The 11,294-nt window shown below is 40.6% G+C and overlaps 1 protein-coding gene across 1 annotated transcript in view; it reads left to right on the forward strand.

Moving 5' to 3' along the window:
• The window catches only part of ATF7IP2 (activating transcription factor 7 interacting protein 2), a 101,857-nt gene that overhangs the window by 59,133 nt on the left and 31,430 nt on the right, over positions 1-11,294 (forward strand). Inside the window, exon 8 of the mRNA XM_011961389.1 lies at positions 387-485. Within this exon, the coding sequence (XP_011816779.1) occupies positions 387-485 (99 nt within the window). The remainder of the gene's footprint in view (positions 1-386; positions 486-11,294) is intronic.

The following is an 11,294-nucleotide window of genomic DNA, read 5'->3' on the forward strand; positions in this document are numbered from 1 at the left end:
TAAAAATACAAAATTAGCCAGGCGTGATGGCACATGCCTGTAATCCCAGCTACTTGGGAGGCTGAGGCAGGAGAATGGCTTGAACCTGGGAGGCTGAAGTTGCAGTGAGTCGAGATCACACCATTGCATTCCAGCCTGGGCAACAAGAGTGATACTCTGTCTCAAAAAAAAAAATATATATATATGTGTGTGTGTGTGTGAGTGTATATGTGTGTATATATATATAGCATAAAATGTTATTTCAAGCTTTTGCATATATTAGAATTTCTCATTTGGATAGATGCATAAGTCTTACACAACTACTCTGGCAAATAATTGACCCTCCATCTCTATATGATATATAGCACTCTGGCTTAGTATTTATTTCTTTTCTTTTTTTCTTCTAGGCAAAAATAGCAAAACTTCAAAGACGTATTAAAACAGTATTATTATTTCAAAGGAATTGTTTGAAACCAAACATGTTATCCAGTAATGGAGCCTGTAAGGTTTGTATAAACACACAGGAATTTTAATAATTTAGTTGACTCATATAAGCGGTTTGATTATAAGATATGAATATATTTCTAAGGTAGGACAGAAGGTATAAAGGTAAGTAAGTTTTTACTTAGAGTGTTCCCATGAATCTGTCTCTGGAGAAGACACCCTTAGGTAGTAAATGCCACTTGTATTTCTGTAGTAAAGGGAGCAGAAAGAGGATTGGTGATTGCCAAGATTGTCTCCCCCCCACCCCGCCATTTTATCATGAAAAGTGTCATATATATACAGCGAAGTTGAAATTACTTATTTTTAATTATAATTTAAGTTCTGGGGTACATGTGCAAAATGTGGAGTTGCATTACATAGGTATACACATGCCATGGTGGTTTGTTGCACCTGTCATCTACATTAGGTATTTCTCCTAATGCTGTCCCTCCCCTAGCCCCCCACCGCCCAACAGGCCCTGGTGTGTGATGTTCCCCTCCCTGTTTCTACATGTTCTCATTGTTCATCTCCTACTTATGAGTGAGAACATGTGTTTAGTTTTCTGTTCTTGTGTTAGTTTGCTGAGAATGATGGTTTTCAGTTTCATGTCACTGCAGAGTACACGAATTCATCCTGTTTTTTTTTTTGACTGCATAGTAGTCCAAGTTGTATACATGCCACATTGTCTTTATCCAGTCTATCATTGATGGGCATTTGGGTTGATTCCTAGTCTTTGCTATTGTAAATAGTGCTGCAATAAATGTACATGTGCATGTGTCTTTATATTAGAATGATTTATAATCCTTTGGGTATATACCCAGTAATGGGATTGCTGGATCATATGGTAGTTCTGGTTCTGTAGATCCTTAAGGAATCACCACACTGTCTTCCACAATGGTTGAAGTAATTTACACTTTCACCAACAGTATAAAAAGCATTCCTATTTCTCCACATCCTGTCCAGCATATGTTTCCCGACTTTTTAATGGTTGCCATTCTGAGTGGCATGAGATAGTATCTTACTGTGGTTTTGATTTGCATTTCTGTAATGACCAGTGATGAGCTATTTTTCATATGTTTGTTGGCTACATGAATGTCTTCTTTTGAGAAGTGTCTGTTCATATCCTTCACCCACTTTTTGATGGGTTTTTTTTTCTTGTAAATTTAAGTTCTTTATGGATTGTGGATATTAGCCCTTTGTCAGATGGATAGATTGCAAAAATTTTCTCCTGTTCTGTAGGTTGCCTGTTCACTCTGATGATAGTTTGCTGTGTAGAATCTCTTTAGTTTAATTAGATCCCATTTGTCAAGTTTGGCTTTTGTTGCTGTTGCGTTTGGTGTTTTAGTCATGAAATCTCTGCCCATGCCTATGTCCTGAATATTATTGCCTGTGTTAAAAACAAGAGCTCAGAGTCGCAAAGAAAATGAGCACTCAAACAAAAGATTTCTCAGCAAGGTAAATTTACTTCCACAGAAAGGTGCTGCCTGCATCAGTCACGATCGCAAGAGCACACTGAAGAAAGGAAAGCAGGGGTTTTTATTCCTAATGCTATTCCTGTTTCTGTGTCCTCCCCCCATTAATTGGGGTCGGATTGTACAGTCTAAACTGATCCCAGTTGACTAGATTTAGCATTTAGAATAGGACAAAGGACCAGGAAGTTTATTGTTTGTACCTAACAACTTCAAGTAAGGTGGTGTGCGTCAGCTACAACCATGGTAAATGGAGGCATGCCTGGGCGTGTTAAAGGCAGGAAAGATTACTTACAAAATAGAACGAAGGACAAGGAGGGTGAAACCCTTTGAAGAGAAACTGTTCCTAACAATTTTCCTCCTCTGAGAATTTATACATTTTCTTCTTCAAACTTACTTAACATGTCTTGACTTTGCTGTTCTTTTTGATTGTCTAGAAGTAAAAGCTTGTCAGAATAGGGTGGAAAAGAAATGAAGAAAGTTTTAGTAGGGTTTGTTTTGTTTTTGTTTTTGGTTTTTGAGATGGAGCCTTGCTCTGTCTCCCAGGCTGTAGTGCAGTGGCATGATCTCAGTTTACTGCAACCTCCACCTCTTGGGTTCAAGCCGTTCTCCTGCCTCAGCCTCCCCAGTAGCTGGGATTACAGGCACGCACCGCCGTGCCCTGCTAATTTTTGTATTTTTAGTAGAGACAGGGTTTCACATCTTGGCCAGGCAGGTCTCAAACTCCTGACCTTGTGATCCACCCGCCTCAGCCTCCCAAAGTGCTGGGATTACAGGCTTGAGCCACCATGCCCAGCCAGTAGGGGCTGTTTTTATAAGTTACTGTTTTATTGAAGTAATCCATGAATAGAAGGTATGATAGAGCGGCCAGTGGGAATGAGGACCCTAACTATAATTGCGAGGGAAGTAAAAATAGAAGCCGTGAGTCCTTTCCATTTACCAAACCACCTTTCTAATCATCCTGTAAAGGGTCATTTACCCCAGAATTCCTGGTTTAACTCATTAGATAAGGAGATGAGACCTTGTAGAGGTTTAGTGATTGTTCCATCAGGGGCTGTATTGTTAGGGATGAAGGTACAACATTGGGTTCCTATCATGATACAGACTCCATCTTTTTCTGCTAGTATCATATCTAGTGACATCCTATTTTCACAGGCCGTTTGGCTAGTAGGCCCTAATTGCTTAGCTATTCCTTTAATGGCATCCTTAGTATAATTGACAAATTGTTGTTGGTTATAGTAGATATAATTTATCAAATCCACATTAACAGTTACCCACCAGAACAAGGATTCGAACTCTGCAGCTGTTTAGTTTCGTGTTTTAATTTATCTGGTACCCCTTGTGGGACTCCAATGGTATCTATATAAACGTGAGAATCAAAAGATCCATGAGGGGCCTCTCTTGTTTTATGGTGTTGTTTTTCCTTTTTCTGGTGGATGGAATGCCAGGGTGAAAGGGATGGCCGATTGAATTAGAGTGCAAGTACTGCTCCAGTTGTTTGGCAGTGTCCAGTAAGGGTCCACCGCAGTACCACCGTACATCCACTCAAGGATGAGTAAGGGCAGACTGATTGGTAAGCTCTTGGAAAGGCTTAAGCTCACTGCATCCCTTTAGGTCTCCAAGTAAGGCTCAATTTTCTCCTTGTCGTGAGAGACACAAAGTAAAATTGGCATCAGAAGATGGAAGCTGGGTGGCCCTCAGGGACTGACCTGCATGCTGGGTGCTGGACTTCGGGGAATAACAGAGAAAGAGCTTGGCATGACTTATTACCCCAGGCTGTGGGGTGCTAGAAGAGAGCTACCATACAGTCCATGCCCAGTTGATTTGAAGGCCATGCGAGTAGAAAGGGGACAACCTGGGCCTCTGGCCTACCATGTGCACAAGTGTAACAACTGCTTTTGTTTAGAGTGTTAACAGAATTATTCAGTTCATTCCATGCAGGCATTTGCTTCTTGGTATCCAGTCTGAATTGCTAAAGTCTGTTTTAAATCTTTTACTTTTACAATAGCTACTTTAGTTTTGTCATTGGGAAGGGGGTGAGGAGTGGCACCCACTATTTGATTTGGTGGATTTAGGGAAGGTGAAGTGGTAGGAGGTGGAGAATGGTGGACAAAATGTATTTCAAGGAGGCTATAGGGTCCCTTCCAGCAACATTTGCTCCTAAACCATAGAGACAGCCTAAGGTGGGCTTAGGGTCAATGGAAGTAGAAGCAGTAGTGGAGATAAGGACTGGGTTACATTGGTAGGATTGACAATTAGAGGGGGTGGTTCATTTAGCGATGTGGAAATAAGGCTTTAGGGTGGCACAGGGACCTTCCGTGAAAGTCCAGCCTTGGTACTGAGTGGTCCAATAAAAATGTTCCCAAGAGCTACAGGATTTCAAATACCATGCTAGATGGTCACAACGGTGAGAGTTAGGGGTGGGTTCTGTGTGTTCTAGAGGGCCAGGGCAAAGGTACTTCCCTAAAGAGGCTAGTTACCTTTGGGTTTGTAGGTTCCCACAGGGCATAACAAGGCAAGCATCAAATGTAATTGTTTGAGGAAATGATGATCAGGTTACACTGATAATAAAATGTTCCTGGGTAGCTAACGGAAGAAAGAGGAAGCAAGTTAGACAGGTTAAGCTTTTCTGAATATTAGCTTGGAAGGTGTTGGCCCAGGAGTGATGACCCATGACTCCAAAGAGGGTGATGCCTTTTTCACCTGAGTGTGATGGGTCTACCCTTTCTTAATGGTCCAGACTGCTGTCTCAGTTAGGAGCACTAGATAAGGTCCCTCCCAGGTTGGTTTGAGTTTTTCTTCTTTCCAGCTTTTGATGAGGACATAATCTCCAGATCGATATGGATGCACTGGGGAGCTCAAGAGGCGGTATTTGTGCTAAGAGACCTTGGGTCCTAAGAGAAGACAAAGTAGAAGATAAACCCAATATATAATGTCTTTTTGAGGGGCAGTTCGAATTCTGAGCAAAGCAATGGGGAGACAGGTGGTCCAAGGCAATCAAGTTTTCAAATTCAATTTAAATGATTCTTTAAAGTTTGGTTCATTTTTTTCTACCTTCCTTGATGAAGGTGGATGCCTTGGAGTATGATATTCCCAATTTATTCCTAGAGTCTGAGTAAGCCCTTTAACAATATTTGCAGTAAAATGAGTTCCATTATCTGAATCAATGTTTTTTATTATTTCAAACCTGGGTACAATATTTTCAATTAATGCCTTAACTAGATTATTAGCAGTTGTGTTTGAAAAGGGAATAGCTTCTACCCAGCGAGTGAGATGATCTACTATTACTAATAGGTATTTTAGGCAACCAATTGAGGCATTTCTGTATAATCACTGTGGATACTATCAATGGTCTTAGTCCTGGATGTCTTCCCCCAAGGGGTGATTTTTTTAGAGTTTGCTTATTAGTTTTCTTACATATTAAGCAACTATCTGTAACTTGTTTGGCTAGGGTATAAACTCCTATACATCCATAAACTCTGAGAACTACATCACACATAGCTTGGGGTCCCCAATGGGCTCCTTGATGCAGCTGAGACAAGACCTCCCTCATGACGGGTTTGGATAACATTTCTCTTTGGTCTGATAATACCCATTCCCCTTCTGAGTTTTCTTTAGCCCCTGTTTTTATTAATTTTTCTTTTTCAGTAAAAGAGAAAATGGGGACTGCGGTAGGGGGAGGAAGGCAAGGAGTTAAGTGAAAAACAGGGCTCTCAGAGGAAACAGCCACTTGTTTGGCTATTTGATCTGCAAGGTTATTTCCCCGACTTTCAAAAGAAAGGCTTTTGTGGTGTCCTGGGACATGGACAATAGCTATTTATTCTGTCAACTGGAGATTATTTATTTATTTATCTTGAGACAGAGTTTCACTCTTGTTGCCCAGGCTGGAGTGCAACGGCGTCATCTTGTCTCACAGCAATATCTGCCTCCCGGGTTCAAGCAAGTCTCCTGCCTCAGCCTCCCGAGTAGCTGGGATTACAGGCATGTGCCACCTGCCTGTCTGATTTTTTTGTATTTTTAGTAGAGAGAGGGTTTCTTTATGTTGGTCAGGCTGGTCTCGAACTCCCGACCTCAGGTGATCCACCCACTTCGGCCTCCCAAAGCACTGGGATTACAGGCATGAGCCACCGCGCCCGGCCCTGGAGATTATTCAATACATGGGTGATTAACTCTTTGTGAACTAGGTCTTGACCTTTGCTATTAATAAGGCCTTGTTTGGTCCAAATTTTTACAAAAGTGTGAGCTACCCCAAAAGTGTAGTTGGAATCAGTATAAGTAGTCCCTCCTTGGTTCTGCAAGTGCTTTAGGCTTGATAAAACGCAAACAGTTCACATGTTTGGGCAGACCAATTATTGGGCAGTCTTCCTGACTCTACTTCTTCAAGGGCTTCCCCATCGATTGACTACTGAGTACCCATTATATCTTTTTCCTTCAATTACTTGGGAAGAGCCATCTATAAATAAGTGCTGCCCTGTTTTGAAAGGGGTCTCTCTTAAATTAGGCCTAACTTTTGTATGGTAATTAATTAAATTTAAACACTCATGTTCACGTCTCTTTAGATTTGAATCTCCAGTCAAGAAGTCTGCTGGGTTAAGTGAATTATCAGTGGATAGTGTTAAATAATCTCTTTCTAACAGGATAGCTTCATATTTTAAGTAAATTGGTAAGCCACCTTCCTACCTTTCAAGATGGTTCTAACTTGATGAGGTGTGATTACAACCAACTTTCCACCAAAGGTTAGTTTTTGACTTGTTCCCTCCAGTCTTTCAGGGGTAAAGGAGTACAAGTCCTTGCCACCAACATATGGCATAACCTATTTCCTCTTGGGAGGTAGGGCTCTTACAATTAATACGTCCTATTGAAAGCTGACAGAGCCAATCCTCATATGACCCAAACTTTGGCCAGAAAACTGAGGGTTTGAGTATTGGTTCCTGAGTCTAGATATAACAAAAATATTTTGTCATCTGTTGCTTTTTCTTGTGTTTAGTCCTTTATCTTTCCAATATTTTAACATAAGCCCTAGGGGACAATCGGGGAATGTTTTTGCTGCTAGCATTATCCTTTTTATGCCCTACCTTATTTGGGGTATTTCCCATCTTGGGGGTTTTGTGGTGAGGCTTAATTTCCGCTATTGGAAATTTCTTGCCTTCCCGACTATTGGAGGTTTGTGTGAGGCTCAGTGCCCCCCTACTGGAGATTTCTTGCCTTGCCTTTCCTAGAGCCTCCACCGCCCCCCACCACTGGAAGTTTCTCGCGCTCTTCTCCTTTTGCTTCATCTTCTCTGGCCACTTCCCCAGAGGGAATTTAGGTCCCTCTTAACATTGGTGGATCAGTATAAACCCCTGATGGGACCTCCAAAGGGCCACCATAAGCCATATGAGTTGACCACGGAACCACAGATTGGACTCACTCACTCCGCACAGCAGTAGTGCTTGTTACCATTCACGTACTTTCAACCTCCAAGATATGCAGACCGTTAAGGAAGCACTTCACTGCCCCAGTGGCTTTTCTTACCTTGGTCTGTGCACAGAGTTACCTGGTTGCCACGGTATTTGTAGGCCTTCTTGCATTGCTGAGATTCCAGGTTTATTCGTCACAACAGGTGGGTCTCGATCTCCAGCCTTTGAGGCCACTGCACTGAGTCAGTGGGATGCATCCCCTCCCAGAAGATGACCAGAGACCCTTCCCTGGAAGAGAATGGGATCCTGGGCAGGGCCCCCAAATTGTTAGAAATGAGCTGGGAGTCGCAAAGAAAACGAACACTCAAAAGACTTCTCAGCAAGGCAGATTTACTTCTGAGAAGGGTGCTGCCTGTGTCAGTCACAATCACAAGAGCACACTGAACAAAGGAAAGCAAGGGTTTTTATTCCTAATGTTGTTACTGTTTCTGTGTCCTTCCTCCCTCCCCCCCACCTCCCTTGTTAATTGGGGTCAGACCTCACAATCTAAACTGATCCTAATTGACTAGATTTAGCATTTAGAATAGGACAGAGAACCAGGAAGTTTATTGTTGGTATCTAACAACTTTAAGGCAGAGTGGGTCAGCTACAATCTTGATGGATGGAGGCATGCCTGGGCATATTAAAGGCAGGAAAGATTACTTATAAAATAGAACAAAGGACAAGGGGGGTCAAACCCTTTGAAGAGAAACTGTTCCTAACAACTAGGTTTTCTTCTAGGGCTTTTATGGTTTTAGGTCTTACGATTAAGTCTTTAATCCATCTTGAGTTAATTTTTGTATAAGGTGTAAGGAAGGGGTCCAGTTTCAGTTTTCTGCATATGGGTAGCCAGGTTTCCCAACACCATTTATTAAATAGGGAATCGTTTCCCCATTGCTTGTTTTTGTCAGGTTTGTCAAAGGCCAGATGGTTGTAGATAGGTGGTTAACACCTATTTCTGAGGCCTCTGTTCTGTTCCATTGGTCTATATATCTGTTTTGGTACCAGTACCATGCTGTTTTGGTTACTGTAGGCTTGTAGTATCGTTTGAAGTCAGGTAGCATGATGCCTCCAGCTTTGTTCTTTTTGCTTAGGATTGTCTTGGCTATGCGGGCTCTTTTTTGGTTCCATATGAAATTTTAAGTATTTTTTTCCAATTCTGTGAAGAAAATCAATAGTAGCTTGATGGGGATAGCATTGAATCTATAAATTACTTTGGGCAATATGGCCATTTCCACAGTATTGAGTCTTCCTATCCATTAGCATGGAATGTTTTTCCATTTATTTGTGTCCTCTCTTATTTCCTTGAGCATTGGTTTGTAGTTCTCCTTGAAGAGGTCCTTCACATCCGTTGTAAGTTGGATTCCTAGGTATCTCTTTGTAGCAATTGTGAATGGGAGTTCACTCATGATTTGGTTCTGTCTGCTATTGGTGTATAGGAATGCTTGTGATTTTCGCACATTGATTTTGTATCCTGAGATTAAGTTGCTTATCAGCTTAAGGAGATTTGGGGCTGAGATGATGGGGTTTTCTAAATATACAGTCATGTTATCTACAAAGAAAGATAATATGACTTCCTCTCTTCTTATTTGAATACTCCATATTTCTTTCTCTTGCCTGATTGCCCTGGCCAGAACTTCCAATACTATGTTGAATAGTAGTGAGAGAGAGGGCATCCTTCTCTTGTGTCACTTTTCAAAGGGAATGCTTCCAGTTTTTGCTCATTCAGTATGATATTGGCTGTAGGTTTGTCATAAATAACTCGTATTATTTTGAGATACGTTCCATCAATACCTAGTTTATTGATAGTTTTTAACATGAAGGGGTGTTGAATTTTGTCAAAGGCCTTTTCTGCATCTATTGAGATAATCATGTGGTTTTTGTCATGGGTTCTGTTTATGTGATGGATTAAATTTATTGATGTGTGTATGTTGAACCAGCCCTGCATCCCAGGTATGAAGCCAACTGGATCATGGTGGATGAGCTATTTGATGTGCTGCTGGATTCGGTTTACCAGTATTTTATGGAGGATTTTCGCATTGATGTTCATCAGGGGTATTGCCCTGAAATTTTCTTTTTTGTTGTGTCTTTGCGAGGTTTTGGTATCAGGATGACGCTGGACTATAAAATGAGTTAGGGAGAATTCCCTCTTTTTCTATTCTTTCAAATGGTTTCAGAAGGAATGGTACCATCTCCTCTTTGTACCTCTGGTAGAATTCAGCTGTGAATCCATCTGGTCCAGGACTTTTGGTTGGTAGACCATTAATTACTGCCTCAATTTCAGAACTCATTACTGGTCTTTTCAGGAATTCAATTTCTTCCTGGTTTAGACTTGGGAGGGTGTGTATGTCCAGAAATTTATACATTTCTTCTAGATTTTCTAGTTTATTTGTGTAGAGGTGTTCATAGTATTCTCTGATGGTAGTTTGTGTTTCTGTGGGATCAGTGGTGATATTTGTGATTTTTTTATTGTGTCTATTTGATTCTTCTATCTTTTCTTCTTTATCAGTCTGACTAGCAGTCTATTTTGTTGGATCTTTTAAAAAAAAAAAAAACAGCTCCTGGATTCATTGATTTGTTTTGTTTTGTTTTGAAGGGTTTTTCATATTTCTATCTCCTTCAGTTCTGCTCTGATCTTAGAGTTATTTCTTGTCTTCTGCTGGCTTTTGAATTTATTTGCTCATGCTTCTCTAGTTCTTTTAATTTTGATGTTAGGGTGTCGATTTTAGATGTTTCCTGCTTTCTCTTGTGGGCATTTAGTGCTATAAATTTCCCTCTAAACACTGCTTTAAATGTTCCCAGAGATTCTGGTACATTGTGTCTTTGTTCTCATTGGTTTCAAAGAACATCTTTATTTCTGCCTTAATTTTGTTATTTATCCAGTAGTCATTCAGGAGCAGATTGTTTCCATGTAGTTGGGCAGTTTTGAGTGAGTTTCTTAATACTGAGTTCTAGTTTGATTGTACTGTGGTCTGGGAGACTGTTAGGATTTCTGTTCTTTTGCATTTGCTGAGGAGTGTTTTAATTCCAATTATGTGGTCAATTTTAGAATAAGTACAATGAGGTGCTAAGAAGAATGTATATTCTATTGATTTGGGGTGGAGAGTTCTGTAGATGTCTATTAGGTCCACTTGGTCCAGAGTTGAGTTCTAGTCCTGAATATCCTTGTTAATTTTCTGTCTCATTGAGCTGTCTAATGTTGACAGTGCATTGTTAAAGTCTCCCAATATTACTGTCTGGGAGTCTAAGTCTCTTCGTAGGTCTTTAAGTACTTGCTTTATAAATCTGGGTGTTCCTGTATTGGGTGCATATATATTTATGATAGTTAGCTCTTATTGTTGCATTGATCTCTTTACCATTAGATAATGCCCTTCCTTGTCTCTTTTGATCATTGTTGGTGTAAAGTCTGTTTTATCAGAGACTAGGATTGCAACCCCTGCCTTTTTTTGCTTTTCATTTGCTTGGTAGATCTTCCTCCATCCCTTTATTTTGAGGGTATGTGTGTCTTTGCATGTGAGATGGATCTCCTGAATGTAGCACACCGATGGGTCTTGACTCTATCCAATTTGCCAGTCTGTGCCTTTTAATTGGGACATTTAGCCCATTTACATTTAAAGTTAATATTGTTATGTGTGAATTTGATCCTGTCATTATGATGCTAGCTGGTTATTTTGATGATTAGTAGATGCAGTTTCTTCACGGTGTCGATGGTCTTTACAATTTGGTATGTTTTTGCAGTGGCTAGTACTGGTTGTTCCTTGCTATGTTTAGTGCTTTTTTCAGGAGCTCTTGTAAGGCAGGCCTGGTGGTGACAAAATCTCTCAGCATTGGCTTGTCTGTAAAGGATTTTATTTCTCCTTCACTTATGAAGCTTAGTTTGGCTGGATATGAAATTCTGGGTTGAAAATTCTTTTCTTTAAAAATG

Source organism: Colobus angolensis, unplaced genomic scaffold (genome assembly GCF_000951035.1).
Source record: "Colobus angolensis palliatus isolate OR3802 unplaced genomic scaffold, Cang.pa_1.0 Scaffold55, whole genome shotgun sequence".
Classification (NCBI taxonomy): domain Eukaryota; kingdom Metazoa; phylum Chordata; class Mammalia; order Primates; family Cercopithecidae; genus Colobus; species Colobus angolensis.